The 24,276-nt window shown below is 38.2% G+C and overlaps 1 protein-coding gene across 1 annotated transcript in view; it reads right to left on the bottom strand.

The window, feature by feature from the left end:
• Positions 1-1,094: 1,094 nt before the first annotated feature.
• The window catches only part of RRM1 (ribonucleotide reductase catalytic subunit M1), a 43,431-nt gene continuing 20,249 nt past the window's right edge, over positions 1,095-24,276 (bottom strand). The window contains exons 8-19 of the mRNA XM_003254797.3: positions 20,158-20,299; positions 18,675-18,758; positions 16,846-17,007; positions 16,358-16,437; positions 15,193-15,394; positions 11,775-11,924; positions 11,352-11,573; positions 9,407-9,483; positions 6,154-6,289; positions 4,898-4,993; positions 3,330-3,518; positions 1,095-1,774 (exon numbers count right to left, since the gene is read on the bottom strand). Of these exons, the coding sequence (XP_003254845.1) occupies positions 1,586-1,774; positions 3,330-3,518; positions 4,898-4,993; positions 6,154-6,289; positions 9,407-9,483; positions 11,352-11,573; positions 11,775-11,924; positions 15,193-15,394; positions 16,358-16,437; positions 16,846-17,007; positions 18,675-18,758; positions 20,158-20,299 (1,729 nt within the window). The 3' untranslated portion in view covers positions 1,095-1,585. The remainder of the gene's footprint in view (positions 1,775-3,329; positions 3,519-4,897; positions 4,994-6,153; positions 6,290-9,406; positions 9,484-11,351; positions 11,574-11,774; positions 11,925-15,192; positions 15,395-16,357; positions 16,438-16,845; positions 17,008-18,674; positions 18,759-20,157; positions 20,300-24,276) is intronic.

The following is a 24,276-nucleotide window of genomic DNA, read 5'->3' as shown; positions in this document are numbered from 1 at the left end:
GCAAGACCTTCTCTCAAAAAACAAAACAAAACAAAAACAAAAATACGAAAAATAATTGTTGGTGAAGATGTGGAGAAAATGGTACCCTACTGTATTGCTGGTGGAAATGTAAAATAATGTAGCTGCTGTGGAAAAGTTTGGTAGTTCCTCAAAAAGTTAAAGATAGAATTACCATAATTTCCAGCAACTTCATCCCTGTATACATACCCAAACGAATTGAAGGCAGAACTCAATAGATACTTTTAAGCCAATGTTCACAAGAGCATTAGTCAAAATTCCTTAAAAGGAGGAAAGAACTCAAATGTCCATCAAAAGATAAGTGGATTAACAAAGTGTGGTATTCCAGGTGTGGAGACTCCACCACTTTAGGAGGCCGAGGCAAGTAGATCCCTTGAGGCCAGGAGTTTGAGACCAGCCTGGCCAACATGGTGAAACCCCCGTCTCTACCAAAAATACAAAAATTAGCCAGGCATGGTGGCGGGCACCTATAGTCCCAGCTACTTGCAAAGCTGAGACACAAGAATCACTTATCACTTGAACCCAGGAGGTAGACGTTGTGGTGAGCCAAGCTAAGATTGTACAGCCTGGGTGACAGAGCAAGACTCTGTCTCAAAAAAAAAAAAAAAAAAGTGTGGTATACATAGAGAATGAAATTTGGATACATGCTATAACGTAGATAAACTGTGAAAACATTATGCTAAATGAAATAAGCCAGACATGTATTCCATTTATACGAGGTACCTAGAATAGGCATATTCATAGAGACAGAAAGTAGAATAGAGGTTACCAGGGACTTAGCGGAGGGAAAGGGGGAGTTAATGTTCTTATTGATACAGAGTTTCTGTTTGGGATGATGAAGTTCTGGAAACAAATAGTGGTGATGGTAGTATAACACTGTGAATGTGCTTAAGCCACTGAATTTTATGTTTAAACATGGGTAAAATGGTAAACTGTATGTTAGGTATATTTTACTACAGAAAGGAAAAAAAAAGAAAAAGGCATATAATTTCCTCCCTGAATTCTCAAAGAACAGAAAATGTTTTTTTAAATTTGACTTTTATATGAAAGTAAATGACAAAATTAATCTCATACAATCACTTAGAAATGTTTATCTTTATTTCAGAATAACCTATAGGACCATATCCAGATAAAGGTCCTATCAGTACTTCTCATGAGTTATCACTCAGTTTTGCTTCTAGAGACCCATCAGTCAAAGCAGTAAAACTAAATCTCCTTAACAAAACTGAAGTCTTCAGAAAAGCAGTGCTAAAGGGCTGATGAAACCTTACTTAATCACTCCCTGTATGCAAGATGACTTATTTTGCATTCCTAAAACTTCTATTTTGATTCTCAATATATCCATTTTTTTTTCTTTTTTTCAAAAGCATTATTTTGGTGAAAATCCCAATATATGAGTTTAAAAAAAAATCATTATCATCGTAACAGTACTTTAAATCAATTATTCCTTTTTGCCTGCAACAGGGTCCAGCAAAGCCTTACCACCTCAAGCAAACCCACTATACCTATCTATGCTCAAGAAGTAGTTTGGCTACTGAAGACATGCTGGTCTCTTCCAAGTCTTTCCTCAGGATCCACACATCAGACATTCATCTCTATTCTCCAAAGAGCACACCATGGCTGCTGTGTTCCTCTCCTTCTCTTCTTCCTCTTTTGATACCTTTTCCTTATCTTTTAGCTTCTCCTTATTTAGAGTGAACTGGATTGGATTAGCCGCTGGTCTTGTCCTTAAATAATACATCCCAGTCTTCAAACCCTACAAGGAAAGTAAAGACAATTATTAGGAGAAACTCTGCGAGAATACTAGACATTCCACACCAATATTTAAAATACATTCCTGGCTAGGCGCTGTGGCTCACGCCTGTCATCCTCCAAAAGGGGTAATGCATGCCTGTAAATTTCAGCTACTCAGGAGGCTGAGGTTGCAGTGAGCCAAGATTGTATCATTGCACTCCAGCCTGGGCAACAGAGTGAGACTCCGTCTAAAAATGTATAAAATAAAATAAAATAATAATATTAAAATAAAATGAAATACATTCCTGGCCAGGCGCAGTGGCTCACACCTGTAATCCAAGCACTTTGGGAGGCCGAGGCAGGTGAATTGCTTGAGGCCAGGAGTTTGAGACCAGCCTGGCCAACATGGCAAAACCCCATCTCTATTAAAAATACAAAAATTAGCCGGGCGTGTTGGCACACACCTGTGATCCTAGCTACTCAGGAGGCTAAGACACAAGAATCACCTGAACCCAGGACAGAGGTTGCAGTGAGCCAAGATCACACTGCTGTACTCCAGCCGGGGCAACAGAGTGAGTCTCTGTCTCAAAATACATACATACATACATACATACATACATACATACATAAAATAAAATACATTCCCATGAACCAGATCAAACTTTTTTAAAACTTGGAATTCTATCTCCTCTAGGAGTACTCTCAAAAATGCTTTGTGAGTCAGACAGAAATATCCTGTTCTTTTCACCCCTAAAACAGGCTTATCTCTTTGGAAAGGTCAAACATTTTTATTCTTTTGTCTTTGTTTTTATGTATATGACTTCCAGGTTTGCCCAAGACAATATGTCTGCCTTAGGTTATAACTATTTAGAGAGCTAGACTGTGTCTCTGTGTAACAACAGACTATAAGACTTCAAAGATAAAGATCATCATCTTCTATTCAGTATCCTCAGTCCTGGCACATACTAGATGTTCAATAAATGTTAAATTAAAAAACAAATTTATAATTCTACTTAAATACCCAATACATTATCAGGGAATAAGAACATAATCCAAAATCACCAGACTTTACAGCTAGCAATGACTAGCTAAGTAAGCTGGCTTTCACTTTATAAAGTGAGAAAACAATGGATGTTTTTGAATAGTGGGTTGACGTGTGCAAAGTTTTATCTGAGGAATGGTGGTAAGGCACACAAAATGGCTGGGAGCAGAGATACTAGAAGCAATAAGGTCAGTTTAGAATAACTGCAGCAGAAAAGGAAGGAAGATATTTAAGAAATAATACAAAGGAACAATCAACACAACTTGGTAATTGTACGGAGACTAAAGGAAGGAAAGGATCACAGGTAACTACAAGTTTTCAAACCTAAGAAGGAAATAAACCTAACAGAAACAAGAAAATCCAAGGCAAGACCTTGTTCTGGTACAAAAGCCATGGGTTTGGTTTTAACATTCTGGATTTGAACTTAAAGAACTTCTAGGTGATAATATTTAATAGGTGGCTAGAACATAAAATCATTCCAATGCTAAAATATCTCAAGCTGGCAATTAAGTACTCCTTGATATTCTCTACCAACCTGCTTCCAGCCATAGAAGTGCATACTAGTGAGTTTGCCATAGTTAGGCTCAGCAATGTGGATGTTCAAAGATTGGCTTTGATCAATGAAAGCACCTCTCTCAGCTGCCATCCTGAGAACAGTTTTCTGAGAGATTTCCCACACAGTTTTATAAAGTTGCTTCAGGTCATCAGGAATTTCTGGTATGCTCTAAAGAAGGAAAACCCAATGTTTACTTTACTCCAGTTAAAGAAAGCAGTGTATGATTAATAGAATAGTGACACAAGCTTTGACCTTCATTTTACTTCCTGCCAGATCTGACCTTACCATTCAGTATCATATGATATGATCCTTATCAAGTTTACCAAGACTATTTAGAAAGTTGAACAAAACCCCATCTAACCAACCAAATATCAATCTGGTGATAGTAATTTCAGCATCCCTTTTTTGTTGGTTTATGACCCAAACATTCATTCTTCTAGAGGCACTTAAAGAAAGGAAAAGTCAGAGCTAAGCAGCAATAAATGACCCTTGAGTTTTGCAGAAAACACAAAAAATAAGGGCTGTAATTCACAGGGATCAAGGGAAGCAATTAGATAAAACCCTTTAAATAAGCTAGGATTCCAAACTCCCTTTGGAATCCAAAATCAGGTTTTTTTAGGTCTAGGGTTAACTTTCATTAAAACACACAGACTGGCTAATGCTACAGTTTCTGTCACCAAATATGGAACTGTTATAGGACTCTTCATCTGTGTTGCTAAGCAGACCAACATTTAGCCAGACGCCTCTATCTGCAAATAAATGCGTCTTGACTCTTAGTTGCAAATATTTACAGGATTTGTGACTCTGTCTTTTGGACTATCAGTCCTCAGCCATGATTTTTAATGAAGCTTGACTCTCTTAATTCCAGTCTTTCTATCTATGATCCCCCAAATTTTGATATACTTTGGAATGACCGAAAGAATCTTTAAAAAGTATTGATGTCTGAGGCCAGGCACGGTGGCTCATGCATGTAATCCTAGCACCCTGGGAGGCCAAGGCAGGCAGATCACCTGAGGTCAGGAGCCTGGCCAATATGGTGAAACCCTGTCTCTACTAAAAATATAAAAAACAGCCGGGCATGGTGGCGGGCACCTGTACTCCCAGCTACTTGGGAGGCTGAAGCAGGAGAATCGCTTGAACTCAGGAGGCAGAGGTTGCAGTGAGCCATGATTCCACCACTGCACTCCAGCCTGGGCGACAGAGACTTCGTCTCAAAAAAAAAAAATTGATGCCTGGTTCCTGTTCCTAGACATTTAATTGGTAAGGAATGCAACCTAAGCTTCAGGATTTTAAAAGCTCCCCAATTGATTCTAAGAGGCAGAAAAATTGAAAACTACTTTTTTATATTATTGCATAAAAACAAGATGGTAAGGGTTATGTAAAGATGTGTACAATCCTAGCACAACAATGCAGAGGTGAACAGAGCTACATAAGCAAAGTCTAGATGAACACAATGAAGTCATTCTCTCCATTGTCTAGCATGAGTGAGGAGGTACCACAATGTCCAACTCAGGCCCTGCAGAGCACACTTCATTTTCATTCTATACCTGGATAGAGCCATTGCATGCAATAATCTGGTTTTTCATCTCTTCATGCCATAGGCCCCGCTCAGTAAGATCTTTCAATAAGTGAGGATTTACAATCTGAATGGAAAAGCAGAAAATATATGAAGAAATAAATAACAGTGACTGCTTAGAAAAGACTACAGCTTTGAAGCTTAAACTAAAATCACTTAAGAATTATTTAATGCTAGATTGCTTGGTAAATTCTATCTTTTATAAAGATGAGACATCAATGCCACTACACAAAAGCTATATTCCTTTAAGATCTTGACATCCGTTATTCAAGAAACAATATAATTAGCCAGGCATGGTGGCACAGCATGCCTGTAATCCCAGCTACTCGGGAGGCTGAGGCATGAGAATTGCTTGAACCCAGGAGGCAGAGGTTGCAGTGAGCCAAGATCACGCCACTGCACTCTAGCCTGGGTGACAAAGTGAGACACTTTCTCAAAAACAACATCAACAACAACAAAAACATTGTGGTGTGGTAATCATTATATAATATATACACATATCAAATCATTACACTGTATACCTTGGATTTATACACAATTTTTATTGTCAATTATACCTTAATAAAGCTGAAAAAATATTTTCATTAAAAAAGAAACATATGGCATTTGCAAAAGTGAAAAGAATAGCGCCTAAGATGGGTAAATCTATAAATACTTAAGTTAAAAAAATTAGAAACGTATCCTTCTCGAACTTTACAGAACTTTATTTCAAGATATCTGGAAATTCACAAATAGTCTTTTAAATTGAGGTTCTCAACCCTAGCTACACATAAGAATCACCTGGGAACCTTAAAAACAAACAAACAAACAAACAAACAAAAACCACTGATCTCACCCACCATAAATTCTAATTGGTAACCAAGTCTGAGAACCACTGCCTTAAATGATACTTCTTTATACATTTTGAGTATCCTAACTTAAGCATCTGGGGGAAGTTATAGAATAGATCACTATGATTACATAACAGTTAAACATCATGTTAACTCTACTATCAACAACTTAGTTTCATACTCAACCCTCAATCATTCATTCTTTCAACAGATTATTTATTAAATGCCTATTGTGCTGAAATATTAATAATAAATAATAATATTAGAGATGAAGATGACTCTCTTCAAAGTTTGCACCCAAACTAAGAAAATGGGCAAATTAAACATGAGTGAGCATTTACTCCCAACATCAGGCTTTTGAAAGATCTCCCTGTAGGGCTGGTTGTGAACTGCTCACCTGAAATTCTCCTGACAAGACTCTGCGAGTATAGATGTTGCTGGTGTAAGGTTCAATGGACTCATTATTCCCCAGGATCTGAGCAGTGGAAGCTGTAGGCATTGGGGCAATAAGTAAACTGTTTCTTATACCATACCTAAAGAAAAGGAGATTATCAGGTATTAGTCCCAAAGCTACAATCTGCCAAGAAAGCAGCTACTTTAAGTCACTGTAGTAAATGTAGATAAATGTAGTAAATGTAAATGTAACATCATACATGCATTGAATTCACATGTTGACTTTCAAATTAAACTCCTACAGGGAGGCAATTCCACAGTATGGGTGCTATTATAGCCCACTCTCCTCTTAAATGCCTGACTCCTAAACTATATTAGTACAATTTTTATTGTTGGCTATCCTTATCATGCCATGATTTATGCCACTTGGACTGTGGCACTCAGGATAACACTTGATACACTATCTTGCATAGGGAAATATTCAAATCGCTGTTGAAGCGCTCCCCACCTGTATTAGGTTACGCTCATCCAACCCTCATTCTTTTCTAAGTGCCTATAAAATCACTGTGCTAGACCCCTTCTGGAAAAATAAAGTGGTCAGAATCAGACAAATATCACCATACTTCTCCATTATCCTGTAAACAGGAAGAAATTATGCTCAAAGTATATTCTTCAATTATAAGTTCCTGGAAGAAGGTTAACATCTTTTGACTAATCAATGCCCAAAAGAGTACTTAAGAGAAAATATACTATCTGACACACTGAGAAATCTCCCAACTGCCCCTGCCTCACCTTCAAAGCTCAGCCTAATTGATACCAATTTTAAAACATCTTTCCTCATCCAGGCACAAATACAAATGTCAAATACAAATATCTGCTCTGCAAACATTTTCTCTGACCTGTACCTTTCCATATACCTTAACTACTTGTTTTCTTAGTCGCAAGTTTTTAAAACACAAAGAGCCTGTCTTTCCTACATTCTATACCTATGGATTCGTACAGTGCTTAGCATACAGCCTCATATCCTGACGGAGTCTGTACAACTACATATAGTTTGGCTGTGTCCCCACCCAAATCTCATCTTGAATTGTAGTTCCCATAATCCCCACGTGTTACAGGAAGGACCTGGCAGGAGGTAATTTAATCACAGAGGTTACCCTCATGCTGTTCTCATGAGATAGTGAGTTCTCACAAGATCTGGTTTTATAAAGGGCTTTTCTCCCTTTACTCAGCACTTTGCTTGCCGCCGTATTAAAGAAGGACCTGTTTGCCTCCCCTTCTGCTATGATTGTAAGTTTCCTGAGGCCTCCCCAACCCTGCGGAACTGTGAGTCAATTAAACCTCTTTCCTTTATAAATTACCCAGTCTCAGGTAGTTCTTTATAACTGTGTGAGAACTGACTAATACAACTGGGTTCTCTACTTTTTAGTTATTATTATTTTTTTATTTACTTTTTTTGGGGGGTGGTTCTCCACCGTACTCTGTCACTTTGTAGTGAGGTATCAAGCAAACTACCAACTATCTTCATGTCTTTACTTCCTCATCTGTAAAATAGCAACATCATCTGTCTACAGACAGGTAAATGTTATGAAAAGTCATACATATACGATATATTCAAACTATAGAATTGTCTGTAATAATTAAAAACATTAGGTAGACCTACATGTACTAAAAGAGAAAGAGCTCCAAAATAAATCACTAAATAACGAGTCTCAGAATACATCGAGTCTTTTTTTTGAGACAGAGTCTCAGTCACCTAGGCTGGAGTACGGTGGCGTGATCTCGGCTCCCTGTAATCTCCACCTCCTAGGTTCAAGTGATTCTCATGTCTTAGCCTCCCAAGTAGCTGGGATTACAGGCATGCGCCACCACGCCCAGCTAATTTTTGTATTTTTAGTAGAGACTAAGTTTTGACATGTTGCCCAGGCTGGTCTTGAACTCCTGACCCCAAGTGATCCGCCCACCTCAGCCTCTCAAAGTGCTGGGATTACAGACGTGAGCCACGGTATCCAGCCCAGAACACATCAAGTTTGATCACATTTATATTGCAAAACCGTGTATGTGTACCTATCTGCCAATGTACTGAAAAAGATCTAGAAAAATACACACCATTAACAAGTCTTATCTCTGGGAAAAAGAGTAAGTTACTTTTTTGGTTTGTTTTCTGAAACAAATGGTTGGCAGAAGTATGAAGAAGGGCTTTTACTTTCTATTTTATTTCTGTATTTGAGCTTTATTAATAATAAATTTGTGTTCATATACTAATTTTGAAATTAGAAAAGTCATGTATATAAAAAACTAAGCCATAGTATTTTGAGGGAAAAAAAAATATATATATATATATAAAAATACAGTACAGGTCCATTTTCTTACAAGTTGAATTTCCATGTAAATACACGTGTGTGTACTCTTGGAAGAAAACCTAAAGGATGACAGACACTAAGATGCACACAGGTTTTCTGGGGGAGGCAGTATTAGTATAATTTTCATTTTCTCTTTCCAAATCTATGTTTTCCTAAATTTTCTAACATGTATTATTTGAGTAGGAAAACAATTTTAATTTAACAATTTTAAGGCAAACAGTTATTTTTTTAAAAGAGCATTTTAAAGCTACTGCTTCATTCTCCAAATATTAATCACTTTGCATATGCATTAACCCATAAATGACAAAGTCACCATGATAGAAAACAAAAACAATTTGCTTTGTTATTCACTCTGCAAAACATTCTGTCTGCCTTCGAATCCCTTATGCTTTTAGTTTGAAAGGCCTACAAAAACTCAATTTTAAAATTTTTCTTTCATATAGTTAAAACACATTACCCTCCAAAAAATCTTCCAAAATCCCTTATTCCTATGATAATCAATTCAAACAAAAGCCATTTATATGCCCAATGTAACTAAATTGGGAAATAAATAAGAATGAAAAACTTTTTTTTCTTTAAAAAGCACAGTTGAAAAAAAGCCTTAATGAGAAAGAAAATTACCTAATCTAGGTGTCTTAAGTCCCTAAAATAAGATCCACTAATAATAGTAATTCCTACCAGGTACTGAAATGCTTTCATTGTGCCAAGCAACTTCCAGGTTACTATATATATTATCTTACGAAGTTTTTTCCCAAAATAGTTTTGTGAGATAGGCCATTTTAGCCCCATTTGTAATAAATGAGTTTAAGAAGTTAAAATGACATATCTAACTTCTGAAGATCCAGAAGGTGAACCTAAACCCTTCTGCCTTCAAAGCTACATCTTTTCACTTACTTTGCAATCTTCTCCTTGAGAAGCTTCCAGTCCCATAGGTCTGTAGGAGTAACATTCCACATATCATACTGAAGAATCTAAGGAATACACAACTCAAATTTATTCTACAGCAAGTTAAAACTATGACACACACACAAAAAAACCCCACAAATGACTAGCTGCCATGTCCCCACACCCCAACAAATGCTGTCTTCTAATTGACCTCTATGAGGAATACAAGCTCCAGAGATTTTTCTGGACAAAATTCCATGTAGTCATACTGATCAGAAGCAGGCTAAGAAAACTGATTATTCCATATCATATCTACAAATCAGAAAACTCTAACATTCATAAAAGCATGTGGCTGATACATTCTCTTTTTTTTAACAGTAAAAATGTTACTTTCTTCAGTGCCTTCATCTGTCCCTTGATCTGTTTACTTCGCTAAAAACACCTATTTTCTAATAACCACACATTAGATTTTCTAATACCAGCAGGAATGTCAGAAATGAAATTAACATTTTATATAGAAAAGAATCATAGTACTGATAATAAAGGCAGTGGGAAAGGCAGAATTCTAAGACAGCTCCCCAGATTCCCACACCTTGGTGCACAGGCTATTTCTAATCTCGAGTATGGACATGACTTGAGAATAGGATGGATGTCACTCCAGTGATTATGGCAAAGGTGAAAGGTGTGTTCTGCAGATGTAACTAAGGTTGCAAATCAGCTGATTCTGAGTTAAATAAAAGGAAGATTACGCCAGGGGCAGTGATTCATGCCTGTAATCCCAGCACTTTGGGAGGCCAAGCAGGCGGATCACTTGAGGTCACAAGTTCAAGACCAGCCTGGCCAACATGGCAAAACCCCATCTCTACTAAAAATATAAAAATTAGCCAGGCATGGTACCATACACCTGTATTCCCAGCTACTTGGGAGACTTGAGGCAGCAGAATTGCTTCAACCTGGGAAGCAGAGGTTGCAGTGATCTGAGATCACACCACACACTCCAGCCTGGGTAACAAAGAGAGATTCTGTCTCAAAAAAAAAAAAAAAAGCGGGGCGGGGGGTGGTGGAGGGGTGTTAAGGATATTATCCTATGTGGACCTGACTTATCAGGTGAAAATCCTCAAAAGAGACTAGACTGTGCCCCTTTTAAAACGAGAGATGGTCTCTCCCACTGGCCTTAAAGAAGCAAGATGCCATGAGTCCTTGAAATATATTCTGCCAACAACCAGGTGAGCTTGGAAGAGAACTCTGTGTCTCAGACGAGATCACAGCCCTTACCAACATCTTGAACACAGATCCAGAAGGCCCAGCTAAGCTAAGTCTGGACTCCTGACCTGTGGAAACTGTGAGATAACGAATCCATGTTTTAATCCACAGAAAACTAACACTGGCAGCATCCCTCTTACATTATTTTAGCAATGACTAGTTCTAAATAAGAGATTAAAACAGAGTATCCTTTTTACTCCAGAGGACAAAGGTATTTAAGTTTCCTATGGCTGGTGCAACAAATTACTAAAAACTTGGTAACTTAACAAAAATTTATTCTCTCATAGTTCTGAAGACCAGAAGCCCAAAATCAACATGTTGGGAGGGCTACACTCCCTCCAGAGGCACTAGAAGAGATTCTGTTCCTTGCCTCTTATAACTTCTAGTGATTATCAGCATTCCAAGGCTTGTGGTTGCAACACTCCAATTTCTGCCTCCAGAGTCACGTTGCTTCCCCTTCTGTGTCTCTTGCAGGACAACTGTCATTAGATTTAGGGCTCACCTGGATAATCCAGGTAAATCTCCTTATCTCAAGGTTCTTAATTACATCTGCAAAAACCCTTTTTTTGAACCAAATAAAATGAAATTCACAGGTTCCAGGAATTAGGATGTGGACATATCCTTTTGCGGGGTCACCATTCAGCCCACTACAGGTACTCACAGGTAAAAACAATTTCATCCATATACTTACTCCTTTGCTAACTGGAGAGCCCTCATAGGTTTCGTATGGGCCCTGCTCCTTGGCAAGGTCACAGCTGGCTTCCAGAGCGCCATAATAAATAGTTTCAAAGATCTGCTTATTCAGTAACTGGGCTTCTGCACTCTCAAAAGGGTATCTCATCAGGATAAAAGCATCTGCCAGACCTTGTACCCCAATTCCAATGGGGCGATGGCGTTTATTTGATAGGCATGCCTTTGTGTCAACAGATTTTAAAGAAAAGGAGAAAACATTACTGAACAGGAAAAGCAACATTCTGTACCAAATGAGACAGACTACCTCTTTTTCTCAAACCATTTTATTGATAACCATTTAAATGATGACTCGAAGATCATGACTGATTCCTTTCAATTTGGATTTCAATAATTACCAATAAGCAGAGAAATCTATTCATACCTCTGGTACAGGATAGTAGTTTATATCAATAATTTTATTCAAGTTTCGGACAACAACTTTAGTGACTTCAGCCAACTTCTTAAAGTCGTATGTGTGTTCTGATGTGACATACATATTCAGGGCCAGGGAAGCCAAATTACAAACAGCAACCTGGAATGCAAAAAACAGGTCAAGAATCACACAATTTTTATTTTTACTTCCTGTGTCAATTACACTACCATGTGAGCCTCTAATACTCTCAGCCATTAAAATTTTAAATTTTTATATTTGACTTCTCCCTCTTCATCATTCATCAGTCCATTCCTAAATCCCACTGATTCTATTTCTTCAATACCTAGTCATATGTGTTAGTTATAACATGCATCAGCAAAATAGGTAAGATAGAGAACCCTATGTTCCACGATACACAGCTCTATTACCAGACATATATCACACTATGTTATAATTAGCTTTTCACACGTACCTATCTCATTATTCAGTAGATGAGTGCCCTGCAATATGGTAGCCACTGGCTACATATATCTATTTAAAATGAAATAAAATCTGAGTTTCTCAGTTGCACTAGTCATATTTCAAGTGCTCAATAGCCATCAGATACAGAACATTTCCATCACTGCAGAGTTCTTCAAAACACACACGTCCACCTCACCTTCACTGATATTCTGACAAGCCCTTAGCAACAATGGATCCCAATTTGTGATTTCTGAAAAAGCTCTTCCAGTGATTCCTCTACTACATGAGGCAGTGAGCTCCTTCACACAAGGATCATCTTATTTATATTTATATGTTTAGCACTAGCAACACATCTGGCACACAGTAAGTCTTGATAATGTTGAATGAATACACTTTCTTTTCCATTTTGATTATGACTATCCCAAGGCAAAGTCTTAACTTCTCTCACCTGGACTACTGAAAGTTTCCCAGCTGAACTCTTGATGCCCTTCACATCTACTCCATTCTACACATGTTGCCAAATACCCATTTTTTTTAATATAGCTTGAATCACAGAAGTCTAATAAATGCCAGGGAGAAAAATAGGCAGGAAAAGAAGACAGAGAGTACTGGGGATAAAGATGAAGGGGGTATAATTTTTAAACAGAGTTGTCAAGAAAGACCTCATTGAAAATGTTACATATGAACAAAGAACTGAACAGGTTAGAAAGCAAACCATGTGGCTATGGGAAGAGGGGGTGCATTTTAACATTCAAGAGGGAAGAAAGAACAAAAATCCTGAGGTAGGAGCATGTTTGACATGTTTGAGAAAAAGCAAGAAAATTAATAGGGTTGGAGCAGAGTGAACAAAGGGGAAAGTAACCACAGATGAAGTGGGTTATCCAGTTGTGTAGGACCTTGTAGGGCATTGTAAGGACTCTGGATGGAAAGGAATGAAGTACTGGTACATGCTACAACATGAATAAAAGAACATGTTAAGTGAAAGAAGCCTGACACAAAAGGCTGCATATTATATGACTCCATTCCTATGGAATGTCCACAAATCTAGAGACAGAAAATATATTAGTGGTTGTCAAGGGCTGAGGGAAGAAGGGAACAGGGAGTGACTAACGGGTAAAGGGTTTCATTATCTAGAGTGATAAAAATGTACTACAGGCCGGTCACGGTGGCTCACGCCTGTAATCCCAACACTTTGGGAGGCTGAGGGAGGCGGATCACGAGGTGAAGAGATTGAGACCATCCTGGCCAACACAGTGAAACCTCGTCCCTACTAAAAATACAAAAATTAGCTGGGTGTGGTGGCGCGCGCCTGTAGTCCCAGCTACTCATGAGGCTGAGGCAGGAGAATCACTTGAATCCAGGAGGCGGAGGTTGCGTGAGCCGAGATCGAGCCACTACACTCCAGCCTGGTGACGGAGCAAGACTCTGTCTCAAAAAATAAATAAATAAATAAAAACAAAAAATAAAAAATACTACAGTTAGATGGTGGTAATGGTTGCACAGACTTGCAGATATACTATAAAAAAAAAAAAGTGAATTGTACATTTTAAAAAGAGTGAATTATAGCTCAATTTGCAAAAAGAAAGAACTCTGTTGAGGTTGCAGTGAGCCACACTCCAGCCTGGGCAACAGAGTGAAATCTTGACTCACCCCAAAAAAAAGGAATTCTGCATGGGTTAGCAAGCCAAAGAGTAGTTTTGTGCAAATGACATTATCTGATTTTTATTTTAAAAATGTCACTCTAGCCTCTATAATATAATCTATCTGGCATAATAGTTACCTAAATATATGTCGATTTCTTCCAACTAAATTAGAAGTTTCCAGAGGGCAGCATATTTATTTATATTCTCAAGAGCACTTAACACAGTGTTTTACATATAGCTAGTGCACAATAAATTTTGAATTAAACTATACCTTAGCAGTATATTTAACTCACTTTCCATTTACTTCCTGACTTTTCATTTGTCTTTTATTTTAAGGTCCTAGAATTGAGGATCTACTCCTTCCTCATTTCCATAGTTTACATCCAAGATCAAAGCAGCCTGTCATCCAACTCCTACAACAATCTCCCTAGGCTAACCTCTAATCCCATCTCACAGCAAGACACTCTGTAACCAGAAGCAAGAACCTTCCTTTTCATCTTAACATTTTGATGCTATTTTCCTGTCAGAAACCTACAAGGGCTTCCTATCTGTGACATGTCAGCTTCTACCTTCTATCTCCTTTCCCCCAGCCATAGCCATCTCTCCATATTCCAATAATTAATCTACTTGCACCATCAAAACAGATTTACTTGCCACACTGCATAAAACCCAGCCCTGTCTCTGGTGTATCATACAGACCACTCTTTCCAAATGGAAAGCTCCTCTCTAAAACTTTTTTAAAACACCAAATCCATGTCCCATTTCTAGCCTTGATTCTTCTGTGAAGTCTCTTTACAGACTTGAAATTAGAATTTCATCTCACCATTCACTGAAAGGACTCTCTTTATAAGCTTCCATACTTTTGTTGTTGTTGTTGTTTTTGGTTTTTTGTTTGTTTTGAGACAGGGTCTCACTTTGTCGCCCAGGATGGAGTACAATGGCACAATCTCAGCCCACTGCAGCCTCCACTTTCCAGGCTCAAGGCTTACATACTTTAAACTGAATGTACATCCTAACACATTTTTGTGTGTGTCCTAAACCAACATAACTGTATATTTCTATTTTTCTTGAGTAAATATTATTACAATGATGTGTGTATAAGAAAAAACTGTGTCTTTCCCACACGGCTTAGACTAAAAAACATTTATAGGCACAGATCATACCCTCTCCTTCCTTTACTCTCTGCCTTTAACAGTGTTCTTCTGCTTACAACTATGCAAACTCCCCTCACTTATCTCAAGTGAAATCAAGTGAGGAATTCACAAATAATAACTGCCTAAGGTTCTTTTCTTAGTACTCTAGGAAGAATTTTTTCTACCTACCTCATCTTTGCTGGTGTACTCCACTATTTCTGTGCACAGGTTGCTGCATTTGATGGTTCCCAGGTTCTGCTGGTTGCTCTTCCGATTACAGGAATCTTTGTAGAGCATATACGGGGTGCCTGTTTCTGTCTGAGACTCAATGATGGCATACCAAAGCTGCTGAGCTTTTACAACTTTGCGGACACGACCTTGTTTCTCATAACTGAAAGGCACAAATAATATTATTTAATATATATTCCCTAAAAAAACTTTATTGTAGACAACTTGAAGACATTAAAATATAAAGTTATGAAAACTCTTAAATTTTTTCTAAGTTTTGCTAAAGAAAAAAAGGAATATGATATTTATTTTACTCTGGCTAAAGTCATAGGGGAAAATGAGGCGGTTTTAGGCTCCTTCAAATGATCCCAATCCCACTAAACCAATAATATCTTTCATAATAAAAAGGAGTAAAAACTAAGGAAGCCAAATCTCTTAAGATTGTGCTAAATTTTTTTTCCTTTTTTTTTTTTTGAGACGGAGTTTCGTTCTGTCACCCAGGCTGGAGTGCAGTGGCACAATCTCAGCTCACTGCAACCTCCACCTCCCAGGTTCAAGCAATTCTCCTACCTCAGCTTCCCAAGTAGCTGGGACTACAGGTGTGCACCACCACGCCCAGCTAATTTTTGTATTTTTACTAGAGACGGGGTTTCACCATGTTGGCCAGGCTGGTCTTGAACTCCTGATCTCAAATGATCCATCTGCCTCATCCTCCCAAAGTGCTGAGATTACAGATGTAAGTTACTGCACCTGGCCTATTTAATTTTAATAAACTATTGACATATGTGTCCTAGTCACTCATGATTCCTTTATGCAATATAAAGCATAGCTTATCAAAAGTACTGTATGACAGAGCAAAATAATAACCCTACTAGTTATCTTAACTTTTATAAGGATCAATTAAAAATCCCAAGAACCTATTTATACATTCCAAAGTTTTAAGAAAGAAGAAGACACAACTCAATTTTGGTGAAGAGTCAGGAAGCAAATCTGACCAAAATTATTAGTCACTTTTTCTCTTAGATGCTTCAAAAGATTCTTGACAAGTACTTTTGATATTTGGACCCCTGAAATAAGAGAAACCATGGTTAAAACATTATTGTTTTCTTTCATATTTTTCCCATACCTTGCATATAGTTTCTCAAATTCCTCTCCCCAAACCTCATCCAGACCAGGACACTCATTTGGACACATCAAAGACCAGTCCTAAAAAGGAAAGGACAAAATCACTCATAAGAAACTTCAAATAGCCAACCATAATCCATTAGAAACACTGCAAGCATAAGATGACTTTTACAAGCTCTCTTGGAAATTTGCTGTAGAAATAATCATTTTCAGGTTTAAGCCCAAACATCTAGGTCTGCCTGTTTATACATGACCTTTTAAGCATTTAGGTCACAAAGCATCTACTTTAGAGAATAGAAATATAAGAAGACAAGCACGGCATCTCTTAACTTGTTCAGAATGCCTTCTGTGGCATCACACATAGATGGGCTCTTCCTAAGCCTGACTTAAGATGACCAAAAAAGAGAAAGCTCACGTGAATCAAGTTGCTATTACCAACAAGTAAGTACCTATCTCTCACCCCCGTCTCTGCAAGTACCTATCTCTCACCTGATTAGTCTCCACTCGTTTCATGAAGAGATCTGGAATCCAAAGAGCAAAGAAAAGATCTCTGGCACGCTGCTCTTCCTTTCCTGTGTTCTTCTTTAAATCAAGGAATTCAAAGATGTCTAAATGCCAAGGCTCCAGGTAAATAGCAAATGCCCCAGGACGCTAGTGGTAAATAAATCATAATTCTCTTCAGAATAAAAATGAAACAAAGAAACATCATGTCTCCCAAAGCATTTTTATAGTATCTCCTTTGATCTTCACTACAATGAATTAAATAACATAAATAAAAGTATTATAAAAGTGTAAGTTTTCCATATATAATTGTAAAAGTAATATTTTACAATTATATGAGTAAAAACGAACGAATAATATAAACAAAATGTGAAACAAGATTAACTTTTCTAAAGTGACATGATGAACTACAGATGGAGCCTCCTCTTCAGCAACAGCCCAGCTCTCTTTACACCACATGACACGTACATAAAGCCCAAAGGAAGCTGCTTTGACAGTATAAGCCATGCTCTTATTGAAGGTCAAAAAGTTGATCTGTCTTATCAAGGTCCCCAAAGTCCATCAGAGAGAAATTCATAGACTAACAAGTGATTAGTGTGCCTATAGTCACAAAAGGCAGACTCTAGTCGCAAACCATCCTGTTGACAAAATAAGGTAAACAACCCAGTTCTCTCAACTTTACTGTTTCTTCTATCAATTAGGGAGAGTTTTTGTTTGTTTGTTCTGTTTTGTTTGAGACAAGGTCTAGCTCTATTGCCCAGGTTGGAGTGCAGTGGTATAATCTTGGCTCACTGCAACCTCCTGCCTACCGGGCTCAAGCCATCCTCCCTCCTCAGCCTCCAGAGAAGCTGAAACTACAGGCGTTCGCCACCACACCCGGTTAATTTTTGTATTTTTTGTGAAGATGGGGTTGCATCATGTTGCCCAGGGTGGTCTTGAACTCGTGAGCTTATGCAATCAGCCCACCTCATCCTCCCAAAGTGCTGGGATTACTGGCGGGAGCCACTGCATCCAGCCAATTAGGGAGAGTTTTGTTATTCCAGTTTGTTTTTGTTTTTGTTTCAAGAACAACCTAGGCCAGGTGCAGTGGCTAACACCCGTAATCCCAACACTTTGGGAGGCCAAGGCAGGTAGATTGCTTGAGCCTAGGAGTTTGAGATCAGCCTAGGCAAGAAAGTGAGACCCCCGTCTCTACAAAAAATATAAAAATTAGCTGGGTGTCGTGGCACAGGCCTATAGTCTGAGCTACATGGGAGGGCTGAGGCAGAAGGATCGCTTAAGTCCAGGAGGTCAAGGCTACAGTGAGCCAAGGTCGCACCATTGCACTCCAGCCTGGGTGATAAGAGAGAGACAAAAAAAAAAAAACGAAAGAAAAACCTAGAGCACATGTTACAACCCCATTTCAAGTAACAAATTTATATGAGTTACAACTTGAGAAATTCTTTGCAAACAAACTATCATGTAAGAAAGCTGAATAGATCAGTGGCTGTCTAGAGTCAGGGATAAAGTATGTGTGGGTAGGGGTGACAGGGGTGACTGAATGAATATAAAGGTATATGAGGGAGAAAAGATTTTGGGGCAATGGAAATGTTCTACCTCTTTATCAATGTGGTGATTACACAAGTGTATACATTTGTCAAAACCCATCAAACTGTACATTTAAAGTATATGCATATTAAAATAATTATACCTCCTCAAATTGATTTTACAAGTAAAAAAAAGTAATTAGAAACTACACATAAATGAACCATCTTAAGTGTATATGACTAAATCACCTTTAGTTCTGATTTCCAGTACTTTCAAGTCATGGAGCATACCTTGTTCCCACCTTGATCCACATATCGAGCTGTGTTGTTATATACTCTCAGCATCGGTACAAGGCCATTGGAATTGCCATTAGTCTAAAAGAGAGACCATGATAGAAAAGACAGAGGGCACTCAGCAAAGAAAAGAACAAAATGGCCCCATTCTTTTATCAAAAAAGATGCCTAATTTCTAGGTAGCAACCTATGAAGTTTTACCTGCTCTCCATCTCTACTTCTGCTTTGGAAAAATGCCCAAACAAAATCAACAAAATGTTGAATAAATTACAATTATGTACTAAGTTACCTCATGGCATTTCTAATTTATAATGAGATGTAACAATTACAAGCCAAAGGGATCCAAAATCAAGGTAGCTAAGTTTAAACTCTACATCTTCTAAAGGTCATTATATGAAGATACACTTTGGGTAGAGTAAAAAATATAAACACTACGACAATGCCTTTTTCCCAAAAGAAATCAAGGCAATTTACAATAAGAATTACATGCAATAGCTATATCAGGGCAATACATAAGGTAAAAGGAGATTCTCAGCAATAAGTGGACTCTAGAATGATGTTAAGAAAATAGAGACTCCTATGACTAGAAGATAACTTCATCAAATTCTTTAACCCTTCTGATCCCAACACAAGCCTTTAAACAGTCTAGAAAGATAAGTGAGCAACAGCTCACTCTACCACTGTGTCAAGTGCTGTATATATCACAGCACCTCCAAAACACAACATAATGGAATAATTTCCTTCTGGAAGTTTATTCTACAGGGTTAGATATTTTCTTCACCTTACAGAAAAGGAAACAAACTCAGACATAAAATAACTAACTCTAGGCCACATTACTAGTTAAGTAGGGGAGCTAGGATTTAAATCCAGGTCTAACTCAAAACTATTATCTTGACTCCCAATGAATAGTAAACTAAGAAAGGGCTGAAGTTTACATCATAACGTGTCAATGCATAAATCTTGAATCCTGGCTCTACCACATATTAAGTGATTGATCTCAGAAAGTAACAACTTTCTAAGTCTCAATTTCCTCACTTGTAAAATTAGACAATGGTACCTTTATTCACAAGGTTATTTTAAGGAATAAAATTCCCACTCATGATTATGAGTCTATAATCATAGCTACCTCATAGGGCTGTAGTAAGGGTCAAATGAGTACTTCATGTAAAACATTTATAACAAACTTAACATACAGTAAGCAATCAATAAATGATAACTGCTCTTATTACTGCTAAAATAAGCCAGAATTCTAAAACCTGAGCTAAAAAGGATTCTAGAGATTATCTAGTCAAATCTAAATGTCTAATAACATAGATGAAAATGAAGCCAGAAGTAAAATGACTCACTCCAAGTCACATAGCCATTTAGTAATTTAACAGAGACCCAGGACTCCCAAAAAATAGCATATGCCCTCTCAACCATAAATCTGGTTGCTTTTAGACTTGAATCCCCCTTTAAAAGTCAAATGGAAGAAACCTACCCCAGCAATGTAGCTGCCAGTAGCCCGAATACAACTCACAGCAACACCAATTCCTCCAGCAGACTTAGAAATCAATGCACATTGCTTTAGAGTGTCATAAATGCCTTCAATGCTGTCATCTTTCATACTCAGAAGAAAACAGCTACAGGGGAAAAAAATGTCTCAACTTAGAGCAAGGAAATGAAGAAGAGTCACAAAAAGGATTACTCAACACGAAGACACTAAGGCAAAAAAAAAAAAAAGAAGAAGAATTGAAGTTTAGAAAGTTCCTAAGTGTTTTTCAAAGAAGAAAACCCACTTTACTGTACATGACACAATAAAACATATCGAAATATTATTTTAAAATCATCTTGCTGCCTCCTCTAGATAGTAAGTAAATAAGCCTAGGAGGAAGTCTTATAATAAGTCTAAAATATTAGGTTACATTTTCACCAGACTGCAAACATGCCATTTTCACATTTTCTCATGCATATTCATAAACATACATCACCGCCTTTTCAGGTTGTTAGTAAGGCAAGAAAAACAAACATTTATGAAAATAATCTATCCAATTGTCAACCAATTCTTTGATATGTCTACCAAAATTATAGCTCCTTTACAGTCTTTTTAAAGACAACCCCTTTACCTCCACTTTGGATCTCAACCTGCTCCCCACCTCAGGAACCTTACTCTATCAATAATCTCTTCACTGCCTTGAATATTCAATCATGCAAATGGATTCTATCTATTGACTAGGTGTTTATATAAATATTCAGACATTCAGAAAAATATAGAGAATGATGTAACAAATACTCTGTACTTGCCACCTACCTCAAAAAATGAGACACCACAAATATACCCTCATTGCAATCCTCTAACATTTTCAAGCATTTCCATTATGACATTTTTACATGTTATACACTTAGAATTTTTCTGGTTGCATATCTGTTTATCATTCTGCAACTTGTTTTAATTCAATATTGTTTTACAGAATTAATCCTTTTGATACATGTAAACAAACTTTACTTTCATTGCTATAAGGTATTCTATTGTATAAATATATCAATACATTTGTCCCATGTGCCTGTTGATGAACATCTGGATTATTTCCAATTCATTTGCAATTCCAAACAATGCTGCTATAAAAATTCTTGAACACATCACCTTGTGTTTATCTCTAAGCATTTCTGTACAATATGAACCTAGGAGAGGAACTGCTGGGTCAAAAGATATACACACGTTTCACTTAACTAAAGATTCTCCAAAGTGGATGGACGAATCTATTTCTAGCAATGTATGAGATTTCCTTGTGCTCCACATTCTTGTCAATGCTTGGAATTGTCAGCCTTTTCATTTTTATCAAATATATATATATAATTTTCATTTTCCTATTGCACAGTTTAACATCTCAGATGTTTATTAGCCAATCAAGTTTTTTCTTCCATGCATTATTTGTTTATAGCCCTTGCCCATGTTTCTATTTGGCTTTCTGTTTTTCTTTTTTTTTTGAGACCGGGTCTAACTCTGTTACCCAGGCAGGAGTGCAGTGGCATGATCATAGCTCACAGAAGCTTTGACCTCCTGGGCTCGAGCGATCCTCCCGCCTCAGCCTTTCAAGTAGCTAGAACTACAGGTGTGCACCACCACGCCTGGCTAATTTTCTACTTTTGTAGAGACAGGCTCTCACTATGTTGCCCAGGCTGGTTTCAAACTCCTGCCCTCAAGCCAGCCTTTGCTTTGGCCTTCCAGAGTGTTGGAATTACAGGCAGGAGCCACTGCACCTGGCCTTGTTTTTCTTATAATCTCTCAATAGTTAACATGTTGCAAATATCTTCTCCCAGTCTGAAACTTGTTTTTTTGGGTGGTGGTGGTTGTTGTTGTTGTTGTTGTTGTTTTTGAGATGGAGTCTCACTCTTTTGCCCAGGCTGCAGTACAGTGGCATGATCTTGGCTCACTGCAAGCTCCGTCTCCCAGGTTCAAATGATTCTCATGCCTCAGCCTCCTGAGTAGCTCGGATTACAGGCATACGCCATCACGCCTGGCTAATAGTTGTATTTTTAGTAAAGACAGAGTTTCGCCATGTTGGCCAGGCTGGTCTCGAACTCCTGACCTCTCAGGTAATCCACCCGCCTTGGCCTCTCAATGTGTGAAACTTGTTATTTGACTTGTTTTTGGTTCACAGAAGTTTCTAATTGTAATGTAGTCAATTTTTCCAATGTTTTGCTCTATGGTGTTTTGCTCCGAGGTCATATTATATATTCTCCTATCGAGATATAAGTGGAAGTAGGGCCAGGCGCAGTGGCTCACACCTGTAATCCCAGCACTTTGGGAGGCTGAGGCGTGTGGATCACCTGAGGTCAGGAGTTCGAGACCAGCCTGGCCAACATGGAGAAACCCCATCTCTACTAAAAATACAAAAATTAGCTGGGTGTGGGGGCGCGTGCTGTAATCCAAGCTACTCAGGAGGCTGAGGCAGGTGAATTGCTTGAACCCGGGAGGCAGAGGTTGCAGTAAGCCAAAATCGTGCCACTGCACTCCAGCCTGGGTGACGAGAGTGAAACTCCATCTCAGAAAAAAAAGGTAAGTGGAGGTATTAAGAGTCACAATGGCTGCAACTCACTTTTTTTTTTTTTGGAGTGCTCCCTCCAGAAGTTTTGAGGGAGAATCTGTTCCTTGCTTTGTCCAGCTTTTAGTGGCTAATTGCTCTCCTTTGTGGCCACATGACTCCAATTTCTCCCTCCATCTTTACATCACTTTTTCCCCTTCTGTGAGTCATCATCTCCCTCAGCCTCTCTCTTACAAGGATACTTTTGATTGGATTAAGGGCCCACTCACATAATTCAAGATAATCTCTCCATGTCAAAATCCTTATCATACCTACAAAGACCACTTTCCTTATCAGGTAACATTTACAGGTTCCAGGAATTTGGACCTGACATTTTTGGGCAGTCTTTTGCTCTTTCACATGAATTTTACAATCAGTATGTTGAGATTTTGACTAGAATTACTTTGAATCTATATTTTAACTTGGAAAAAACTGACATTTTTATAAAATTAAATCTATTCCATTTATTTATTATTTAATGTCCTTTAATCATGTTTTAGAGAAATTTCTAAAAAACTTAAAAAACCGGGCATGGTAGCTCATGCCTGTAATCCCAGCACTTTGGGAGGCCAAGGAAGACGGATCACTCGAGGTCAGGAGTTTGAGATCTGCCTGGCCAACATGGTGAAACCCTGTCTGTATTAAAAATACAAAAATTAGCTGGGTGTCGTGGCGCACGCCTGTAATCCCAACTATTTGTAAGGCTGAGGCAGGAGAATCACTTAGATCTGGGAGGTGCAGGCTGCAGTGAGCCAAGATCACGCCACTGCACTCCAGCCTGGGCAACAGAGTGAGACTCTGTCTTAAAAACAAACAAAAAAGTCAACGATGGACTATACATACGACAGTGGTCATCCAGTAATCTAACGTTAATTTATTATTGAAGAAAATATTTTTAAAATAAATTAATGTGCATAATGTTTGTACAGTCTAGGCCTTCATTTTTTTTTTTTTTTTTTGTACTTTTAGTAGAGACAGGGTTTCATCGTGTTAGCCAGGATGGTCTCGATCTCCTGACCTTGTGATCCACCCACCTCAGCCTCCCAAAGTGCTGGGATTACAGGCGTGAGCCACTGCACGCAGCCTTTTTTTTTTTTAAGATAGAGTTTCGCTCCTGTTGCCCAGGCTGGAGTGTAGTGGTGCGATGTTGGCTCACTGCAACCTCCACCTTCCAGGTTCAAGCAATTCTCCTGCCTCAGCCTCCCAAGTAGCGGATTACAGGCGCCTGCCACCATACCCAGCTAATTTTTGTATTTTTAGTAGAGACAGGGTTTCACCATGTGGCCCTGTTGGTCTTGAACTCCTGACCTCGTGATCCACCTGCCTCGGCCTCCCAAAGTGCTGAGATTACAGGCGTGGACCACTGCGCCCAGCCAGGCCTTCACATTCATTCACCACTCACTCACTAACTCACCCAAAGCAATTTTCAGTCCTACAAGCTCTATTCATGATAACTGTCCTATACAGATGTATCATTTTTTATTTTTTTTTTTTTTATCTTTTCTTTTGGAGACGGAGTCTCGCTCTGTTGCCCA

Source organism: Nomascus leucogenys, chromosome 15 (assembly GCF_006542625.1).
Source record: "Nomascus leucogenys isolate Asia chromosome 15, Asia_NLE_v1, whole genome shotgun sequence".
Classification (NCBI taxonomy): domain Eukaryota; kingdom Metazoa; phylum Chordata; class Mammalia; order Primates; family Hylobatidae; genus Nomascus; species Nomascus leucogenys.
This window is presented reverse-complemented; position numbering and strand designations above follow the sequence as displayed.